This window comes from Carcharhinus amblyrhynchos, unplaced genomic scaffold, assembly GCF_965287045.1.
Source record: "Carcharhinus amblyrhynchos unplaced genomic scaffold, sCarAmb.v2.hapA scaffold_45, whole genome shotgun sequence".
In the NCBI taxonomy this organism is placed as follows: domain Eukaryota; kingdom Metazoa; phylum Chordata; class Chondrichthyes; order Carcharhiniformes; family Carcharhinidae; genus Carcharhinus; species Carcharhinus amblyrhynchos.
Window position 1 is genome coordinate 314,029 of NW_027649786.1, and position 23,033 is coordinate 337,061.

Below are 23,033 nucleotides of genomic sequence, written 5' to 3' on the forward strand. Positions count from 1 at the left end.
CTCTCTGTGACCCTCTATCCCACGCTTGCTGCTACGAAACCCCAAATTGCGTCATCTGCACTGACACTGTAATTGGACTTAGTTACATCGTAAGCACAAGGGGTTTCGTTGTTGTGTAACAATGTATTGGATTTGTTCTCGAACATCAGATATCTACGGAACTCCTTCAGGCTCTGCTTAGCGTTTAGCATCAAATCTTGTAGCCTTGAGGGCCAGCGAGGAACTTTCAACAGCAAGGACTTTGAGCTCATTGCCTCGGTGTTGGATACAATGGGACACAATGTTACGTGTGTGTACGATTGAAGGCTGTCCTGTTTTTTTTGGGGGGGGATGTTGGCCATTCCGTTCGGCGAGCGGTGAAAGAGGGGGAGGGTGTGTGTGTTGAGAACCTCTCACCGGGGCTGATGCTATCAGCCATTTCCTTCCAGGCTGCATACTGCAGTGGTCCTTGGAAAATCCCTTTCGGCAAACGATCGGTGACCAACAGGAGCTGTCCGGTGTCCTCACTGTTAACAAAGAACATTCACGTTACGCCGCGGGATTGAGAACAGTGGAACTTGTGTCGGAGTCCCTGTAAAGAACAGCACATACCTCATCTCCTGATCAGCTTGGTCCTAAAAAAAGCCAACAAAAGGGACAATTGAATCTTATGACATATGACGAGGTACAAAGGATTGTGGGGCAGATATCTAAATCCCAAAAGCCCCTGTAATGTATTGCGTGTCAAGCATTTTTGGAACAAGATAACACTCTTTGGCCTCCCAGACTGCCCTATCACTTGGTACTCCATCCAGACAACTTGGTTCCAGAATCTTTAATACCTTCCCCGAACAAATCTATTAATCTCCGCGTGAATATTTCAATTGACGCCTTTTCCCAGCCTTGACGGCTTTTTGGTGGGAGTGGGAAAGAGTTTGAGATTTTTACTCCCCCACACCTGAAGAAGCGTCCCCTGATATTACCCCAAGCTCTCACGTTAAGGTTTTATATTTGGAGACTCAATCCAGCTGCCCTCAGACTGTATGCGTCGGCCAATGCATCAACACATGCCAACGCACGTGGACTTATATCTCGGTCCACATAGAGATTGAGACAAAACGGAAGAATTGAACAAATACATTTTGGAGGCAGCGTTATCCCCGGCCACATAATCTCCAACTCTCGGCCCACTACCGCCACCCCCAAACCCCCTTCCCTCCTCCATAAGACACAGCTTATACCCAAGCTCTTGACCGTAGAAACTAGAAGCAGAAGGAGGCCATTCGAGCCTGGTCTACCATTTATTGTGATCATGGTTGATCATCAAATTCAATGTCCTGATTCCCCCCCTTTTCCCCCCAATATCCCTTCACCCCGTTAGCCCCAAGAGTGATATCTAATTTCTTCTTGAAATCACACAACATTCCCCTAGTTTTGGCACCCGTCCCCCCAACCATCAGAAACATTCTTTCTGAATCTACCCTGTCTAACCCTGTTAGAATTTTATAAGTTTCTCTGAGATCCCCTCTTCTAAACTCCAGTGAATATAATCCTAACCCGCTTGGTCACATGACAGTCCTTCCATCCCAGGGATCAGCCTGGGAAACCTTCGCTGTGCCCCCTGCGCAGCGAGGACATCCTTCAGGTTTGGCCTCACCAGTTTCGGGACTGAGGGGAGGAGAAATTTCTTCCCCCAGAGGGTGGGGATTGTGTGGGATTCAGTCCCACAGAAAGTAGTTGAGGCCAAAACGTTGTGCGATTTCAAGAAGAAATTAGATATCGCTCGGGGGGGTTAAAAGGATCGAGGGATATGGAAGGAAGGGAGGATCAGGCTATTGAATTTGATGATCAGTCATGGTCATAATGAATGGCGGAGCAGGCTCGAAGGGCCAAATGGCCTCTTCCTGCTTCTAGTTTCTATGTTTGTATATTTTCTGTTTTTATTCCAGATTTAGTTGAATGAACTTTAATTCCACCGGCTGCAGTGCTTGGGATTTGAACCCGTGATTTCAGAGACTTAGCTTGGACCATTGGATTACTCAGTCCTGTTCATGACTCCTTTGCCATCGTTGTTGCTCCAACCCTGTAACCCTGACCCCCCCTGACCCAGCACAAGTGATAAAGAAGCTGTTGACATGTAGAAATTCCTCATGTTTTACCCCTGGGATTGCTCTCACCGATCCAGGTGTGACTTACCTTTAAGAAGGCGATGGTGTCCTCCTCATCCAGCTGGGTCTGCGATCTGGAGAGCTTTTCCTGGATCGTGCCCAAGTTCTGCTGGATGTCCAGCAGATTCCGCTCCAGCTTTTCCGAAATCTTCTCCACGTTCTCCTTCAGATCGGCGATGAATCGCTGCTCCACCCGGATCAGGATCTGGTGCATCTTGGCAAACTCGGACATGACAAAGTTCTGCAATTGGCTTGTCTGGTCCTGAAAGGAATAACGACTTTCATCCGGCAAAGAACAAAGAAAATTACAGCATAGGAACAGGCCCTTTGGCCCCTCAGAGCCTACATCGATCATGCTGCCCCACTGAACTAAAACCCCCTACCCTTCCGGGGATCATATCCCTCTATTCCCATCCTATTCATGTGTTTGTCAAGTTGCCCCTTAAAAGTCACAATCGTATCCACTTCCACTCCCTCCCCCGGCAGCGAGTTCCAGGCACCCACCACCCTAAAAAACTTGCCTCGTACATCTCCTTTAAACCTTGCCCCTCGCACCTTAAACCTGTGTCCCCCCCCCCCCTAGTAATTGACTCTGTCACCCTGGGAAAAAGTTTCTGACTATCCACTCTGTCCCTGCCCCTCATAATCTTGCAAACTTCTGTCAGGTCGCCCCTCAACCTCCATCGTCCCAGTGAGAACAAACCAAGTTTCCCCAACCTCTCATAGCTAATGCCCCCCATACCGGCCAACATCCTGGTAAATCTTTTCTGTACCCTCTCCAAAGCCTCCACATCTTTGTGGTAGTGTGGTGACCAGAATTGAACACTATATTCCTAGTGCAGTCTAATTAAGGTTCTATAAAGCTGTAACATGACTTGCCAATGAAGGTAAGCATGCCGCATGCCTTCTTGACCACTTTCTCCACCTGCATTGCCACTTTCAGTGACCTGTGTACCTGTACACCCAAATCCCTTTGCTTATCAGTGCTCGTAAGGGTTCTGCCATTTACTGTATATTTCCTATCTGTATTAGACCTTCCAAAATGCATTATCTCACACTTGTCTGGATTAAACTCCATCTGCCATCTCTCCACCCAAATCTCCAACTGATATATATTCTATTATATCCTCTGATGGTCCTCATCGCTATCCACAAATCCACCAAACTTTGTGTCGTCTGCAAACTTACTAATCAAACCAGTTACATTTTCCTGCAAATCATTTCTTTGTATTACAAACAGCAAAGGTCCCAGCACTGATCCCTGAGGAACGCCACTTGTAAGAAGTCTCACAACACCAGGTTAAAGTCCACTTGTCACTGCCTTCCATTCAGAAGTATACCCTTCCACTGGTACCCTCTGTCTTCTTTGGCTGATGATATAGAGATGCCAGTGTTGGACTTCGGCGGAGCCAGTTCTGTATCCACCTTGCCAGCTCACCTCTGATCCCACGTGACTTCACCTTCGGGACCAGTCTGCCGTGAGGGACCTTGTCAAAGGCCTCACTAAAGTCCAGACTGGGGATATGGGAGCTGCAGGGACAGAGTGCAGGGGGGAGGGTGGCTAAGAGGTGGGAAGGGGACACAAAAAAGTAAAACGAGTCAAAATAGGGCAGATTAAAAACTTACCCCGACCTCGAGGACTTGTTTTTGGGTCAGTTTGGCTTCCAGGAGAGCGGACTTGGCTCGGAGAATGTCAGATAATGATTTCAGCTTGTCCTGAAAGACAGTTACACAGGCTGAGTGAGTGCACTTGTCCACATGGAAGAGTTTGGGTATGTACCCTGCGGAAGATCCAGCGAGGTCCCTACCGACCCCACGATCCCCAGCCTCAGTGCAAACTGCCAGAGGAAGGGTGACACTCACACAATCACACAATTGTTACAGTGCTGTAAGGAGGCCATTCGGTCCATCATTTTTCCACTGGCTGGAACACGCAATCATAGGGATCGGGAGTGGCCTTCTCAGCCTCTCGAGCCTGCTCTGCCATTCAATAAGATTATGGTTAATCTGATTGTAACCTCAATGCCACATTTCAGCCGACACCCGATAACCTTTCACCCCCTCGTTCATCAAGAATCTATCTAACTCTACCTCCAAAATATTCAAAGACTCTGCTCCCACTGCTTCCTGAGAGTCCCAGAGACTCGTGACAGCCTGAAAGAGAAATAATTCTCTTAAACAAGCAACCCTTTATTTTAGTTTAAACCTTTCTCCTCTCATTCTCGATCCTTCCACCAATGGTTACACTTCTACTCTCTCCAACTCCCTCATGATTTTGAACATCTCAATCAAATCTCCTCTTAGCCTTCTTCCCTCCGAGGAGAACAGTCCCAAGCTCTCCAATCTATGCTCACAATCCCAAAGACATGCTGGTTAGGTACATTGGCCGTGCTAAATTCTCCCTCAGTGTACTGAACAGGCCCCGGAGTGTGGCGACTAGGGGATTTTCACAGTAACTTCATCGCAGTGTTAATGTAAGCCTACTTGTGACTACTAAATAAACTTTAATCTTTTAAAAAAACTTCATCAATGTTCTAATCCCCGGCCCACTCTCATGAATCAATAATTTTCACCCAATTCTGTTCAGTATCGAGTCCACACTGACTCTCCAGAAGAGCATCTTATCCAGCCCCATTCCATTTCACCCTATCCCCGTAAACCCACACATCTAACATGGCCAATCCACCTAACCTACACATCTTTGGAAACTAAGGGGCAATTTAGCATGGCCAATCCACCTAACCTACACATCTTTGGACACTAAGGGGCAATTTAGCATGGCCAATCCACCTAACCTGCACTTCTTTGGACACTAAGGGATAATTTAGCATGGCCAATCCACCGAATCTACACATCTTTGGACACTAAGGGGCAACTTAGCATGGCCAATCCACCTAACCTGCACATCTTTGGACACTAAGGGGCAATTTAGCATGGCCAATCCACCGAACCTACACATCTTTGGACACTAAAGGGCAATTTAGCATGGCCAATCCACCTAACCTGCACATCTTTGGACACTAATGAGCAACTTAGCATGGACTGTGGAAGGAAAACCACACAGACACAGGGAGAAAGTGTAAAACCCACACAGATGGTTACCCAAGCCGAGAATTGAAACCAGAGATGAGGAGGCATTTCAAGAGATGGCCATATAGTACTTGGGGAGAACAGGGTCATAGGGGAGAAAGCAGGATGAGGCTATTGAGTTGGACAATCAGCCAAAATTGTGATGAATGGCGAAGCAGGCTTGAGGGGCTGAATGGCCTCCTCCTGTCTTTTATGTTTCTATGTCCCTGGTGCTAGCCACCGTGGCGCCAGTCAAGGCTGATATTCGACCTCTATGCCATTTTCCTGCACTATCCTCAAATCTCTTGCTCATACCTCGAAGTGTATTGGTCTCCATGTTGAAGTAACTCAATGACTGAGCCCTCTGGGTTTGAGAATCTCAAAGGTTCACCACCCTATAAGTTAGAAAATTGCTCCTTACTTCAATATATTGCCCCTTATTCAGAGGCTGTGTCCCCTGGTCCTAGACTGCAGTCGGGGATACGTCCTTCTTGCATCCACCCTGTCAGACCCTGGGAGAATTCTGGTTGATTCAATGAAATCATGTCACATTTTTCTAAACTCAAGGCGACATTGACCCAGTTCCCGGAATCTCAGCTTTGGGAACAATCGTAGGGATTACTCTGGTGCCTGGGACAGTGGGAGAGGGGGGGATGCCTCACATCCTTTAGCAAATAACTGGATGAACACTTGGCACATCATAAAAATCAGGACAATGGATCAAGTGCTGGTAAATGGGAGGAGGTGAGAGTTCAGGTGTTTCTAATGTGTCAATGCAGACTTGATGGGCTGAAGGGCCTCTTCTGCGCTGTATGGTTCTATGATTCTATGATTCTGTGAATCTTTGTTGAACTTTCTCTCTGGTGTAGACACAGGTGGATGTGTCAATTAGGTGGATTGGCCATGCTAAATTGCCTCTTAGTATCCAAAGATGTGTGGGTTAGGGGGATTGGCCATGCTAAATTGTCCCTTAGTATCCAAAGATGTGTGGGTTAGGGGGATTGGCCATGCTAAATTGCCCCTTAGTGTCCAAAGATGTGCAGGTTAGGGTAGATTGGCCATGCTAAATTTCCCCTCAGTGTCCAAAGATGTGTAGGTTAGGTGGATTGGCCATGCTAAATTGCCCCTTAGTGTCTAACGATGTGTAGATTAGGGAGATTGGCCATGCTAAATTGCCCCTTAGGGTCCAAAGATGTGCGGGTTAGGGGGATTGGCCATGCTAAATTGCCCCTTAGTATCCAAAGATGTGCAGGTTAGGTGGATTGGCCATGCTAAATTGCCCCTTAGGGTCCAAAGATGTGCAGGTTAGGGGGATTGTCCATGCTAAATTGCCCCTTAGTATCCAAAGATGTGTAGGTTAGATGGATTGGCCATGTTAAATTGCCCCTTAGTGATCTGGGATGTGTAGATTAGAGGGATTAGCGGGGTAAATATGTGGGGTTACGGGGAGCGTGCCCGGGTGGGATTGCTGACAGTGCAGACTCGATGGGCTGAATGGCCTCCTTCTGCACTGTAGGGATTCTGTGATTCGAATTAATCGAGCCCCTACATTAAAACATTCTGGTACATACATCATACTGGAATGTTTTCCACACTGAGTGTGAATTCCTGTACCTTGTACATCTCCACAGCTTCAGTGATGAGCATGAAGTTGTGGGACCTGTGACTCTGGCCCCCCCGTCCATCCAGACACATCACGCAGATCAGCTCCTTGTCCGTCTCACAAAACAGCTTGAGCTCTTCCCGGTGTTCACTGCAGTAGAAGCGGAATTCATTCCTCCGGTCCTCCAGGCTGTGCCTGCAGGGTACCCAGAGCAGGGAGCCTGCCTTCTCGCCCTCCTCCTCCTCCTCCTCCTCCTCCTCCTCCTCCTCTTCCTCACCCTCCTCTCGCCGCTGCTGCTGTCTCCCCCCGGCCCCCTCCGGCCCCATCAGCCTGCGGGCCCTGTCGGCCAAGTTGCCAAGAGCCCGGTTGAGCCTGAGGTTCCTCTCCTGGAACACCTTCCTGCACTCGGGGCACGACACCGCCTCACCCTCCTGCCAGTAGCGCCCGATGCAGTCCTGGCAGAAGTTGTGGCCACAGTCCAGGATGACCGGGTCGGTGAAGAGGTCCAGGCAGATGGGGCAGTTCAGGTACTCAGCCAGGCCTTCCTCCTGCTGCTTGCAAGCCATGGTGTGTGGGCACAAACTAGGCTCAATGTTCACCACTCCTGCTAGCAACGGAAATGCCTCGCAGAGAACACTGTGAATCCTGCAATAACTCCACAAACAGCAACAAAATGTTCTTCCTGATACTGAGAGCAATTCCATTGGTTTAATTCCAAGTTACGCTGAAGTTTTTTTTTATTATTCAGTCAGGCACAGTAAATTTGAAAGTTCATTCTTTCATGAGATGCCTGAGTCACTGATAATCTACAGAGATGTACTTTGGACAGTGTGCTCTCTGTAGCTTCTTTGTTATAAGTTATACAGTGATATGGTCAAAGTATGAAATGTACAGATGCCCTGTGTACCATCTACAAGAAGAAATGATCGAGAGCTTCAGGTTTTTAGGTGACCAGAGCACGAACAACCTGTCCTGGTCCCCCCCCACGCCGACACTATAGTTAAGGAAGCCCCACCTACGCCTCTACTTTCTCAGGAGGCTAAGGAAATTCTCCATGTCAGCCACGACTCTCACCAACTTTTACAGATGCACCATAGAAAGCATTCTTTCTGGTTGTATCACAGCTTGGTCTGGGCTCCTGCTCTGCCCAAGACTGCAAGGAACTACAAAGTGTCGTGAGCGTAGCCCAATCCATCTCACAAACCAGCCTCCCATCCGTTGACACCATCTACACCGCCTCAGAAAAGCCAGCAGCATAATTAAGAACCCCACCCACCCCGGATATATTCTGTTCCACCTCCTTCCGTTGGGAAAAAGATACCAAAGTCTGAGGACACGTACCAACTGACTCAAGAACAGCTTCTTCCCTGCTGCTGTCAGACTTTTGAATGGACCTACCTCGCATTAAGTTGATCTTTCTCTGCACCCTAGCTATGACTGAAACACTACATTCTGCACTCTCTCCTTTCCTCCTCTATGAACAGTATGCTTTGTCTGTACAGCCCACTAAGAACAATACTTTTCACTGTGTAATTTCACATGTGACAATAATAAATCAAATCAAAGTCACTCACCACCCTGACTTGCAAATATATCGGCCGTTCCTTCACCGTATCTGGGTCAAAATCCTGAAGCTCCCTCTCTAACAGCACAGTGGGTGCACCTACACCCTCAGGGGCTGCAGCAGGTTGAAGAAGGCAGGTCGCCGCTGCCTTCCGCAGGGGCAATTAGGAAAGGGTAATAAATGCTGGTCTGCCCAGCGACACCCACAGGTCCACAAAGAATAAATAGAAAAGGTGATTAGTTGCCCATCCCTAATTGCCCTCGAACTGAGTGGCTTGCCAGAGGGGCAGCTAAGAGTCCACCACATTGCTGCGGGACTGGAGTCACATGGGGGCCAGACCGGGTAATGATAGTAGCAGGGAGGTCAGAGAGCCCAGAGCACAATGGGCCAAAGGGTCTCCTCACCTGCTGTATGATTGCTGTACAAGGCTAATGATGGCATCCCCCCTACAAGAAATATCTAAACCCAACAGTTGAAGTTTTGGGGATATTTCCCGCTGCTCAGTCTGTCACTGGCAGGATGGAACTGTTCCAGGGTATGGTCCAACACACTCCCCCTGTTCCCCCTTACAATTCAGGCTTCTTTTTTTCATTCCATTCGGACGTCCCCAGATTGTCTTTGAACTGAGTGGCTTGCTGGCCCATTTTGTTTCAGGGTCAATGCACTGGAACCACATGGAGGTCAGACCAGGGAAGGACAGCAGATTTCCTTCCCGAAAGGGACATTAGTGAACCGGGTGGGTTTTTGCGACAATGGTTTCATGGTCATCAGTAGATTCCTAATTCCAGATTTTTTTTTGTTGAATTTAAATTCCACCACCTGCCGTGGTGGGACTCGAACCCGGGTCCGCAGAACATTATCTGAGTTTCTGGATTAATAGCCCAGCAGGGTGGCACAGTGGTTAGCACTGCTGCCTCACAGCGCCAGGGACGATGGTTCAATTCCAGCCTTGGGTCACTGTCTGTGTGGAATTTGCACATTCTCCCCGTGCCTGCGTGGGTTTCCTCCGGCTGCTCTGGTTTCCTCCCACAGTCCAAAGATGTGCGGGTTAGGTGGATTGGTTGTGATAAATTAGTTTCAAGAGGACTAGCTAGGGTAAATGCATGGGGCTACAAGGATAGGGCCTGGATGGGATTGTGGTTGGTGCAGACTCAATGGCCCGAATGGCCTCCTTCTGCACGGTAGGGATTCTACAATAATAATGATAGGTACATCCACAGTGCTGTTAGGGAGGGAGCTTCAGGACTTTGACCCAGTTACAGCGAAGGAACGGCCGATATATTTGCAAGTCAGGGTGGTGAGTAACTTTGATTCGATTTATTATTGTCACATGTATTGGGATACAGTGAAAAATATTGTTTCTAGCGCACTATACAGAGAAAGCATAGAGGAGGAAAGGAGAGGGTGCAGAATGTAGTGTTATAGTCACAGCGAGGGTGTAGAGAAAGATCAACTTAATGTGAGGTAGGTCCATTCAATAGTCTGACAGCAGCAGGGAAGAAGCTGTTCTTGAGTCAGTTGGTACATGATGTCAGACTTCTGTATCTTTTCCCCAGTGGGAGAATATATCCGGGGGCTATCGCCAGCTGACCAACTGGGGTACTTACAGCATTTGCTGCTGGTGTAATTGATTTGTCATTGTTTTATCCGCTGATGCGTGCAGGGCGGTGAGGACTGGGCACCATGCCACTGCATTGGATGGACGGCTTAGTACAAGAGCAAATGACTGGAACAATTCCACCATCTGCTGGTAGCTCTCTGAAGTGGCTCATTTATCTGACATCCTTCACCAGGGTTTGTCAGCGCGATTCTCCCTTTGAATAAATGTCAGCCAGGGTGTGACGGTCCCCTCCCAGCTCTGAGGCCGGGAAGGGGGCGGTCAACCCAATCTCCGTTCACTGCAGCGGGACCGGAGAACCCCAGCCGCAAGCGAGGTCGGAGAGCCCGTCTCAGGCACGGCTCTGCAGTTCTTCTTCTGGCCACTGCAGCGCTGTGCCCGGATGAGCTGGGGAGCTATGGGTCAGTCTGATCGGACGACAGCTCTCCAGGGAGAGTCTTCCTTCCCAGGGTGGACAGAGGTCACAGCTGCTTCCACCCAAAGCTCACCCTCACCCGATTGACAGAGTCAGCAGGGTGCGTTCCTCAGCCTCAACATTCAGATTTATTATGGAATCATGCAGCACATTCAGCCCCTCAGGCCTGTACTAGCTCTTCGGAAGAGCTAATGAATCCAAAAAGAAACCGAGGATGGCCATTAAATGTTCCAAAGCGCAGTCAGATTGAACCCGAAATATTAAGTCTGTTTCTCTCCCCACACTTGCTGCCAGATCTGCTGAGATCATCATCTTTATTCCAGATTTCCAGCAGTCCTTGATTTTTCTTGTATTTTAATGATGAATAAAAGCTCCCTCATCAGGACTGAATTCGAAAGGACAAGGGAAGGCTCAAGATGAAAAGTGTAAGCTCGAGACCGAAAACAGGGATACATTTTTCACAAAGAATGTTTAAAGCATTAAATAGTCGGGGGGAGGAACTGAAATTGTGGCACAGTGACACAGTGGTTAGCTGCCTCACAACGCCTGGGTTTGATTCCTGGCTTGGGTCACGGTCTGTGTGGAGTCTGCACACTCTCCCCGTATCTGCATGGGTTTCTTCAGGGTGCTCCGTTTTTCTCCCACGGTGTGAAAGACGTGCATTAACTGTGCTAAGTTCTCAGTGTTGCCCAGACAGGTACCAGAGTGTAGCGACTAGGGGATTTTCACAGTCACTTCATCGCAGCGTTAATGTAAGCCTACATGTGACACTAATAAATAAACAAAAGTCTGAGATCGCGTACCAAGTGACTCAAGAACAGTTTCTTTCCAGATGCTGTCAGTCTTTTGAATGGACCTACCTTGCATTAAGTTGATCTTTCTCTGCACCCTACCTATGACTGTAACACTACATTCTGCACTCTCTCCATTCCTTCTCTATGAACAGTATGCTTTGTCTGTATAGAGTGCAAGAAAGAATGCTTTTTACTGTAAACTAATACATGTGATTTGATTTGATTTGATTTATTATTGTCACATGTATTAACATAACAGTGAAAAGTATTGTCTCTTGTGTACTATACAGACAAACATACCGTTCATAGAGAAGGAAATGAGAGATTGCAGAATGTAGTTTACAGCTATAGCTGGGGTGTAGAGAAGGATCAACTTAATGCAAGGTAGGTTCATTCAAAACTGTGACAGCAGCAGGGAAGAAGCTGTTGTTGAGTCGGTTGGTACGTGACCTCAGAATTTTGTATCTTTTACCCAACGGAAGGAGGTAGAAGAGAGAATGTCCAGAATATGTGGGGTCCTTAATTATGCTGACTGCTTTGGTAAGGCAGCGGGAAGTGTGGACGAGTGAATGGGAGGCTGATTTGCGTGATGGACTGGGCTCTGTTCATGACCTTTTGTAGTTTCATATGTTCTTGGGCAGAGCAGGAGCCATACCAAGCTGTGCTACATCTGGAACAGGATGCTTTCTGTGGGACATTTGTAAAAATTGGTGGGAGTCGTAGCTGACATGCCAAATTTTCCTAGTCTCCTGAAAAAGTAGAGGTGTTAGTGGGCTTTCTTAACTATAGTGTTGGCATGGGGGGACCAGGGCAGGTTGTTGGTGATCTGAACACCACTAGAAGCTCTCAACCATTTCTACTTTGTCCCCATTGATGTGGACTCAGAGGGATGCCTCCAGATGGTGGTGTTTCCAGGTATCTGCTGCCCTTGTCCTTCTAGATGGAAATGATTGCGGGTTTGGAAGGTGCTGTCTAAAGATATTTGATGAATTGTATCTTGTAGACGGTACACAGGGCATCTGTACATTTCATACGTTGACCATATCACTGTATAACTTATAACAAAGAAGCTACAGAGAGCACATTGTCCGCAGTACATCCCTGTAGATTATCAGTGACTCAGGCATCTCATGAAAGAATTAACTTTCAAATTTACTGTGCCTGACTGAATAATAAAAAAAATTTCAGCGTAACTTGGAATTAAACCAATGGAATTGCTCTCAGTATCAGGGAGAACATTTTGTTGCTGTTTGTGGAGTTATTGCAGGATTCACAGTGTTCTCTGCGAGGCATTCCCGTTGCTAGCAGGAGTGGTGAACATTGAGCCTAGTTTGTGCCCACACACCATGGCTTGCAAGCAGCAGGAGGAAGGCCTGGCTGAGTACCTGAACTGCCCCATCTGCCTGGACCTCTTCACCGACCCGGTCATCCTGGACTGCGGCCACAACTTCTGCCAGGACTGCATCGGGCGCTGCTGGCAGGATGACGAGGGTGGTGTCGTGCCCCGAGTGTTTTATGTAGCATCTTTCTTTCCATAACATTGGAGTGGAGGGACCAGAACAGGAGGTTGGTCCTGTGCACAGAAAGTGACATGTTGCTCAGAAGGGGGTTCGCCCAGTATGGCCACACATGCAATCCTGTCAAGTAAACTGTTTTAAGTTGTTAGACCCTTGCCATCTTTTGCATAAAACACAACAACTTTACACATAGCATGCAGGCCATCTGGTCCAACGACCTGTTAGACTTTAGTTCCCTTCATTTCCCCAATAAACATTCCCCAGTGTTCATGATTTTTTAAAATTCCTCTCTCCCTTTTGCCTCTCAACTGCTTTTGTCAGGGTGTATTTTGTGCCTTTTCCTTTGAAGAGAGATATTTGCTCAAACTCTCTGCCATTTCTTCATTCCCCATTATTGATTCAGCCTCTCAGGTATCAGCTCTCACATCATCTACCCTTGTACTTTTTATATACTCGTGAGAAGTTCTGACCGTTAGTCTTTGGATTTTCAGTGTTCTCTCCTACTCTAATTTCACCCTCTTTATTATTATTTTGTTTATTTATTAGTTAAAAGTAGGCCTACATTGACACCACAATTAAGTTACTGTGAAAATCCCCTAGTCGCCACACTTCTGCACCTGTTCAGATACATTGAGGGAGAATTTAGCACGGCCAATGCACCTAACCACCATGTCTTTCGGACTCTGGGAGGAAACCCACGCAGACACGGGGAGAACATGCAGACTCTGGAGAAACAGTGACCCAAGACAGGAATCAAACCCTAGTCCCTGGCGCTGTGAGGCAGCGGTGCTAACCACTGTGCCATCCTTTTGTATTGAAATGTTCCCACTCTCCTGGTCCACTACTAATCTTTGCAGCAATGTGTACATTTCTTTCAACTTGATACAATTCCTAACTTGCAAGAAACTACAAAAGGTTGTGAATGTATCCCAATCCATCACGCAAACCAGCCTCCCATCCATTGACTCTGTCTACACTTCCTGCTGCCTTGGAAAAGCAGCCAGCATAATTAAGGACCCCACGCTTTCTACATTCTTTCTTCTACCTTCTTCCATCGGGAAAAAGATACAAAAGTCTGAGGACAGGTATCAACTGACACAAGAACAGCTTCTTCCCTGCTGCCATCAGACTTTTGAATGGACCTACCTTGTATTAAGTTGATCTTTGTCTGCACCTTAACTATGACTGTAACACCGGTTTTTCTTCTTTCCTTCTCTATGAACAGTATGCTTTGTCTATACAGCGTTCAAGAAACAATACTTTTCACTGTATACTAATACATGTGACAATAATAAATCAAATCAGATCAAAAGTTATCCACGGAAAGATGCATCTTTCACATCTAGGCTGCAATTTTAATGTTTTTTTACTAACACTTGTAAATAAATTGTTTTCTCACTCCTTCTGAATCAGACATGGCAGTCAGTTATGCATTATAAACAAAGAACATAAGAAATAGGAGCAGGAGTAGGCCATCTAGCCCTTCGAGCCTGCCCCGCCAATCAATAAGATCATGGCTGATCTGAAGTGGATCAGTTCCACTTTCCCGCTTTCTCTCCATAACCCTTAATCCCCTTGTCTATCAGAAATCTCTATTTGAGATGGACTGGAAGGATAGCAGCAAAACAACAACATGTCACAACAGTAATAGGATATTGTACAACATTCCTACCTTAAGATAGCCTCATTAACAGGACTCTGTGGGTATGTTCTGGTGATTAATGGCATTGGAGAGGTTTTCTCAGATTTTGAATATTCATTGTTATTATCAGTGTTATTGGGTCTTTTTGAAGCTATTTTGTTTGGATGAAGGGATAAAACCCTCATCCTCCTGGATTGTTACTGTCCGGGGACAGATTTTTAGGGGTTCTGTGTTTTTACCCCCATCAGTGAAACCTGGACTGAAATAAGGATAGAGTTTCTCAGTGAATGTACCAGTGAAAGTGTAGATATGGGACTTGTTATCCGAGTTATAAAAGGACACCTTCCCTCCCTCATAATCCAGACAGACTAGAATCTTTCTCGGATGCACACTCAGATCTAAACATTTTGAGGATTTGGCATGACTCAAATCACTGTTCCTTTCTTTCAGCTTCACTGTCCAGGATCGGTTACTGGGATTCAGGGTGAAAATTCCCTTCCTATTGATGGATTCCTTGGCCACACCCACATCCCACTCAGTCTTGTTCCCCACCTCCACCTCCCAGGAATATTTTCCTGATGTGAATCCCTCTGATCCCAGGACACAGGGACAGGGATCAAATCTCTCCGGATTGTCGGGGAGCTGCTGCCGTTTCCCGGTGTATCTCACGGTGCTCAGGTCCTCAGACAGGAGAAGTTTAGGATGGGCTGTATTAGGGTCAAAGGTGACTGGAGCTGGGAACAGATAGAGACGGATAAAATGTTAGTCAGACTCACTGTAACTTTCACAGCCGGTTAGCGAATGATGCTATGATATTGTTGATATTATTACTGGACTGGAAGATTCCAGAATGGAACCCTGACTCAAACGATCGTAATTTCTACTATTTTTTAGAAGATGTTGAGGAATAGAGGCACAAAAGTGCTAATTAGTTTTTAAAACAAGAAAAACATTTATTAAACATTAAAGATTTGGTTATAGTACAATACTCATTTACTCTTCCTGTTACTTCATAAACATGTACAGTTTTCAATGAAAACAAATGGGTTTCACCACTCAACCGATCTCCCATGGAATCCTCATCATCATCCCCCCAACTGATAAAGGCAAAATACTGCAGATGCTAGAATCTAAAACAAAAACAGAAAATGTTGGAAAATCTCAGCATGTCTGAAAGCATCTGTGGAGAGAGAATAGAGTCAATGTTACAAGTCTAGATGACCCTTCATCAGCGCCCCAGGTGATTGTTACATGAGTGCTTCCAAACTCCGCTCCCAAAATGTCACACTTTAAAATCATTAAGAATCCAGCTCCAGGTGTTCCAACTATCCTTTCAAACAAAGCCTCCTCTCCACTGTTTTAACAAGGATTCCAGGTCCAGTTTTCCCACCTCTCCTTTCAGGCTTCCTTTGTCTTAAAGGCTTTCATACAAATTCTGAGATCCAGCTTCAGATTCCACAATTATTTCAATTATTGTTTCATAAACTGTAGTAAGATATCACAGACCATAAAATGAATTCAGATATCTTTCTGGTCTCTCACAATCCAATTCCTTTGCAATTCCCTTTGACTTTTCCGAACAGTGTTTCCTTTAACTTCAGACTTTTTGGAAATATCTCTTCATTTCTCTAGTTTCCTTAACTAGCTGCCCTTTGAATTTCTGCACTTGTTTTCTTAACTATTACTCCATGATATGGTTTTTCTTCTAGAAAAGCTGAGAGAGATGTTTTTCTCTCTCCATCTTCCTGAAACCAACTGCTAGAAATTCAATTGAAACATGCAATCACAAAATGTTACTGCTCTAAAGCAATGGCTTTTTGCTTTTCCTAAGTTGTATACTTTTCACACCATTGCCCTCTCTAATCACAACAGAAGCACAATTTGAATCGACCAAACTCACACACACGCAACAATATTGTCTGCATGAATCTAACCATAGGTTTGCCCTTCCTTACACAGAAACAGTAAATTAAGCCCACTTAAATCGATTAATTCTAATATTTAGAGATAGAAATATGGCTCATCTAAAACAACCTCTGCTTCCCTGATGTTAAGAAAATTAAACAATGAATTAGAATTTGAAAAACATCCCTCAGGGAAGAGTTTAAGCAGTGCACAAGTGAAATAGAAAGCTATTCCAAGGGAATAACTGGTGGACACCCTGCAGTGAGGCTGAGGAAGCCCTTCACAGGTAGACTTGGAATGAGGGGTGGGGGAGAGGAGGTGGTAGGGTGAGAGGGACCCAGATTAAATTCTGTTCCTCTCTATCTGGATTCCCCATGTCCCAGAGATGCAGAGCGTGAATGAGTGTGTTTGCGTGGGAGACACGGTGTGCGTAAATGAGACACAACGTACCTGCAAATGACACAAGGCATACGTGAAAGAGGCAGTGTGTTACAGAGAGAGAGAGAGACACTCAGCATACATATCTAAGAGACATACAACATGCAGTGTGTTAGATACTGTATACGATAGATAGACAGAAACACAGAGTTTGTGTGCGGGTAAGAGTGAGGGGAATGAATGGGTTTCCCATTGAGAACCCTGTCTGCCCTACCACGAAATTGAGTCTGGGGTGGACCAGGCAGAATTCTGGAGGGAATCTAATCGCTACAATTTTAGGTCCCCTTCCACCATCTCCCAGGGAGTGCATGGATTTGATTTATTATTGTCACATGTATTGGGATACAGTGAAAAGCATTGTTTCTTGCATGCTCTAAAGACAATGCATACCATTCATAGAGAAGGAAACCAGAGGGTGCAGAATATAGAATCATAGAATCCCTACTGTGCAGAAGGAGGCCATTCGGCCTATCGAGACTGTACTGACCACAATCCCATCCGGCCCTATTCTTATAACACCAAAATTTTCCCTGCTAACCCCTCTGACACTTGGGTCAATATACCATGGCTAATCGACCTAACGCCCACATCTTTGGACTGTGGGAGGAAACCGGAGTATTAGTTAAAAAATTGGCCGAAGAGTTTGAGACACATATTCTCTGGGATATTCTGGGATATTGGGATATTCTCTGTGCAAACCCTGCAGAGAATGTTTATTAATTTCAATAGTTGAAATGAATGGAGCGACTGTCAGCAAAACCAAGAGTACTTTTCCTCTTCACCCATCGATAACACTGATATAAACGTGGCCTGTGTGAAGTTTGAATAATCGATGTACTGCTCAGTAACTCTCCCTTTGTCCTGTGTTACTTACCTGAACGTGCATGGGAGGATGATTTCAAAAGGTATCATTGCTCTTGGCGTTCAGGGTGTTTGTTATATATTCAAGTGTGAAAATGTGGTGTGGACATTCCCACCCTTACACATGAATACAGTTTTGAAAACCGGATCTCTCCATCTGGTCTCCTTCACGTGAAATATATTCCCTCGGCAACAAAATACACAGGGTGCCAAAATTCCGAAACAAAAACTGAAAATGCTGAGAAAACCCAGCAGCTCGGCTAAGTGTTGATTTGATTTGATTTGATTTATTATTGTCACCTGTACTGGGATAAAGTGAAAAGCATTGTTGTTTCAGTGCTACACAGACAAAGCATACCATTCATAGGGAAGGAAGGGAGAGAGTGCAGGATGCAGTGTTACAGTCATAGCTAGGGTGTAGAGAAAGATCAACGTAATACGAGGTAAGTCCATTCAAAAGTCTGACAGCAGCAGGGAAGAAGCTGTTCTTGAGTTGGTTGGTCATCAGATTTTTGTATCTTTCCCGATGGAAGGAGGTGGAAGAGAGAATGTCCAGGATACGTGGGGTCTGTTAATGGTGAATTTTAATAGAAAACTGACTGAAGTAAAATCTAATCCGTTACAAATACAATTATATATTTATTTTAAAGAGACCGGTCCCTTCTACTAATAATAGACAGCTGTTTAATAGCTGGTGTGAGGAAGCTCACACCCACCTGTATTAATCACTGTCAGCATCTTTTTCCACACTCTGTACTGCAGTGAGCAAATGTACTTCCCCACATTTATTAAAGGGTAAACCCTCTGTGGCTCTGGGAGAGTTCGCTTCACTCTGAAACAGGAGATAAAGGTCAGTGTTGGATCATTCCAGACTGGGGGAGAAATATGTTAGAAATAAAAATCACATCAAGGGTGTAAATTTTACCCTTCCTGTATATCCGGAAATTTCTGTGGAACAAGAACAATTATTACTGTTTCTACTGAGGACAATTTATTGCAAAAATGTAAGAGAATTGATTCTATACATTTTAATAAATGCGTTTGTTTTCTTCACACACACACACTTGTTTTCCCGTTGTTGGAAAAGGATTTGTAGACTGATTCTCAATCTATTCAAACACATCATGAATGCCTTTTCCACTAATCCTGGTCTGGGATTTGAACCCAGTTCTCAAACAGAAATCCTCACAACACCTCCATTTTGAATGGTAGCAAAGAGGCAAGGTCCTACTCATGGAAGAATGGGCAAGGGTTCTTTGCGTTTAGCAAGAGAAAGTTCACCTAAGATATCAAAGGCAATATTAAAATTCTGAAAGATTTTAATATTGTTGACACTCGTCACAGGATCATGTTGAGGTTTCTGGACTTCCCTCACCACACGGCCTATCCTGAAAACCCAAATGCTCCCTTTGTGACCCCCAAAGGCACTCTCCTCCCCCGCCACAACCCCGGTCTGGATCCCTTCCACTCACCTTCACTCTGGCTCCCTGCAACTTCCAGGCAACTTGCTGCAGTGCCTCTTCCAGCCACCGTAGCGCTGTGCCTGGAGAGCAGCTGGCCACTCTGACTGGCTGGAAGCTCTCCACATCAAGAGAATGGAGATCCCGCCTTGTGCCAATCAATGTGACGTGGCAGTGGGAGGGGTGCCGGAGTCATGGGGATGAGTTCCTAACAATTCAGACCCCACGAAATACTGGGAATACTCAGCAGGACTGGCAGTATCTGTGGAGAGAGAGAAGCAGAGTTATTGGGCAAGATTTTACAGACTCGCTCATCCTGAAACTGTAAAATCCCACCCGAGGTCAATGGACCTTTCCATGTTCCACCTCTCGCCCACTCCGATTCCCGTGACGGGCAGCAATCCCATCGTTTCAGCTCTGCCAGTCTTCACTTCTTACTACATATGGGGTGGTGTGGTGGCACAGCACCAGGGCCCGATTCCGGCCTCAGGGCACTGTCTGTATGGAATTTGTACATTCTCCGCGTGTCTGCGTGGGTTTCCTCCGGGTGCTCTGGTTTCCTCCCGCAGTCCAAAGACATGCGAGTTAGGTTGCGTGACCATGCTAAATTGACCCTCAGCTTCAGGGGGATTAGAAGGGGAAATATGTGGGGCTATGGAGATAGGTGGGATTGTTATTGGTGCAGGATCAATGGGCCGAATGGCCTCCTCCTGCACTGCACTGATTCTATGATGCTGACATGGAACAAGATTCTTTATGTTTGAACAACATGCACAATCTCAGATATGATGTCCAGGAAGTGACAAAGGAAACAAAAAACACAGAAACAGTTACCGTTAAGAGGCTGATGTTGTTCTGTTCACTCAGCTCCTGTTCAATGTCCTTTACAGTGGTGGAAAGCGATGAGATTTCCTTTGTTACCTTCTCAATCCTCTCCTTCATCTCCTGACTCTTTTTCTCTTTCTCCAGCTTCAGGTCTTCCAACACAATCCTCTCTTCTTCACGGAGAAACTGGTGAAGTTTTTCAAATTCTGCTTTGATCTGCTTCTCCGTGTTTGTACCTTGGTTCTTGAGAAGTAAGATTGAGGTTGAAAAATAGAAATGAACGTTTTAGAGACATTGTGCAGTTTCCTGCATAAGATTCTCATAAGAGTAAAACCCTCCCTGGTGCAGTGAACTGACTCATTGGAGACTCATTCAGAAGAAGAGAATTGCTGGTGTTTTATTCAACTCAGGTTTCATCAGAACATGGGAAATGTCTGCGGTGAATGACTGATTTGCTGAAGTGAGATTTTATTCCAGTGATGAATATTGAACAGAAAGGGGCATCAGAAGTATTTTGGGCAGTACGGTGGCACAGTGGTTAACACTGCTGGCTCACAACACCAGGGGCCAGGTTCAATTCCGGCCTTGGGTGGCCCTCTTTGTGGAGTCTGCACATTCTCCCCATGTCTGCATGGGTTTCCACCAGGTGCTGTGATTTCCTCCCACAGTCCAAAGATGTGCGGGTTAGGTGGATTGGCCATGCTAAATTGACCACAATGTCAGGTGGATTAGCATGATAGATATGAGGGGTTATGGGAATAGGGCCTGGGTGGATTGTTGTCGGGGTAGATCCGATGGGCCAAATGGCCACTTTCTGCACTGTGGATATTCTATGACTCTGAAAGTACCTGAATGTGGGTTAATATTTTCTCATAATCGCTTTTCACAGCATCACGTTCCTTCCTCTTGTCCTGGATTGGCCTCAGGAAAGTTTGCAACTCCACCTGAAGAAATAACTTCAATTCAAGGGTACATTTTGTACCAAAAACATCTGAAAATTAAACTCTTTTTCTATTAATCAACGAAAATTCTCAAACCCTTACCTATAGAAAGTTAACAAGTTGTTTTGTTTATTCAACGGGACATGGGGCTTGGGGGCTGAGCCAGCATTTTTTAACCCATCCCTAACAGCCCTTAATTTGTCATTCACAACATTGTGGATCTGAGCCTACTTTCAGGCTGCGTAAGAACATTCATGAGCCACATTAATAGTCCGGCGACAATACCGCTCGGTCATCGCTTTGATCATCTGGGAATCAGGTGGTTCCTATAGAAAGGAGCTGATCCCTAATGTCAAAATTATACCAGACAGCAATTAGCAACTGAGAGAATCAGAGAAACCAACAGTACAGAAGCTGGCCATTCAGCCCATCTGCACCAACCACAGTCCCTATTCCCATAACCCATTGCATTTACCTTAGCTCGTTCCCCTGACACTAGGGTCAATTTAGCATGGCCAATCCACCTAACCTTTGGAATGTGAGCAGAAACCGGACCAACTAGTGGAAACCCAGTCAGACATGGGGAGAACATGCAAACTCCACACAGATAGTGGATCAAGCCGGGAATGATTGATTTACTGGGATGCTACCGGGACTTGATGGATTGAGTTATAAGGAGAGGCTGAATAGACTGGGACTTTTCTCTCTGGAGTGTAGGAGGCTGAGGGGTGATCTTATAGAGGTCTATAAAATAATGAGGGGCACAGACAAGATAGATAGCCGATGTCTTCTCCCAAAGGTAGGGGAGTCTAAAACCAGAGGGCATAGGTTTAATGTGAGAGGGGAGAGATCCAAAAGTGTCCAGAGGAGCAATTTTTTTCATCCAGAGGGTGGCGAGTGTCTGGAACAAGCTGCCAGAGGTAGTAGTAGAGGTGGGTTCAATTTTATCTTTTAAAAAGCGTTTAGATAGTTACATGGGTGCAATGGGTATAGGGGGATATGGGCCAAATGTGGGCAATTAGGATTAGCTTGCGGGGTCTTAAAAAAATGGGCAGCATGGACAAGTTGGGCCGAAGGGCCTGTTTCCGTGCTATAAACCTCTATGACTCTATGACTCTATCATCCAGGACCCTGGTGCTGTGAGGCAGCAGTGCTAACCACTGTGCCACCCAGATAAAAACCTGTTAATTGCTCACCAGGGATTCAGATTTTTGGAGCACTGGGAACTCTTCTGGGCCGGAGGTCTCTTCTACAAGAGGGAAGTGTTGTACCTGAACTGGAGGTTGGGGGGGGGCGGGCAATATACTGTCAGGGAGTTTTGCTAAAGCTATTTGGGGAGGGGGTTTAAACTAATCTGGCAGGGGGCTGGGACATACAGAATAGTGAGACAAAAGGGAGTGTTGAGACTAGTACAGAATTTAAAGAGAGTAAGTTAAATAAACAAGGCATGCCTGGTGGGGAATGGCAGAAGCCTGATGAATTAAACGGCATTCGTTTCAGTGCAAGAGGCCTAACGGGCAAAGCAGGTGAACTCAGGGCATGGGTGGGTACATGATATTGGGTATGATAGCTCTTACACAGACATGGCTAAGGGAGGGACAGGACTAGCAGCTCAATGTTCCAGGCTATAGGTACAGATGCTATAGGAAAGATCGAACAGGAGGTAAGAGAGGAGGGGGATTGCCGCAGGGATCGGTGCTGGGTCCACTGTTGTTTGTCATTTATATAAATGATTTGGATGTGAATATAGAAGGCATGGTTAGTAAGTTTGCGGATGACACCAAAACTGGTGGTGGACAGTGAGGAAGGTTACCCAAGATTCCAACGGGAACTGGATCAACTGGGCTGAGGAATGGCAGATGGAGTTTAATTCAGATAAATGTGAAATGTTGCATTTGGGAAAACAAACAAGGGCAGGAGTTACACAGTTAATGGTAAGGCCTGGGGAGTGTTGTCAAACAGAGAGACCCAGTAGTGCAGGTACTTAGTACCTTGAAAGTGGCATCACAGGTAGACAGGGTGATGAGGAAGGCGTTTGATACACTTGCCTTCATCAGTCACGGCACTGAGTACAGGAGTTGGGACATTATGTTACAACTGTACAAGACATTGGTAAGGCCACATTTGGAGTATTGTATATAATTCTGGTCGCCCTGCTATCAGAAGAATGTTATTAAACTGGAAAGGGTGCAAAAACAATTTACAAGAATGTTACCGGGACTGGAAGGTTTATA

At 45.9% G+C, this 23,033-nt stretch overlaps 1 protein-coding gene across 1 annotated transcript in view; it reads right to left on the bottom strand.

Annotated features, from left to right (window-relative positions):
• LOC145337230 (uncharacterized) overlaps window positions 1–23,033 on the bottom strand; it is a 97,471-nt gene that overhangs the window by 6,532 nt on the left and 67,906 nt on the right. The window contains exons 9-19 of the mRNA XM_080182022.1: window positions 20,707–20,802; window positions 19,764–20,101; window positions 18,290–18,405; window positions 14,507–15,103; window positions 12,556–12,783; window positions 7,108–7,426; window positions 6,831–7,014; window positions 3,774–3,863; window positions 2,176–2,409; window positions 592–614; window positions 397–506 (exon numbers count right to left, since the gene is read on the bottom strand). Of these exons, the coding sequence (XP_080038148.1) occupies window positions 397–506; window positions 592–614; window positions 2,176–2,409; window positions 3,774–3,863; window positions 6,831–7,014; window positions 7,108–7,426; window positions 12,556–12,783; window positions 14,507–15,103; window positions 18,290–18,405; window positions 19,764–20,101; window positions 20,707–20,802 (2,335 nt within the window). The remainder of the gene's footprint in view (window positions 1–396; window positions 507–591; window positions 615–2,175; window positions 2,410–3,773; window positions 3,864–6,830; window positions 7,015–7,107; window positions 7,427–12,555; window positions 12,784–14,506; window positions 15,104–18,289; window positions 18,406–19,763; window positions 20,102–20,706; window positions 20,803–23,033) is intronic.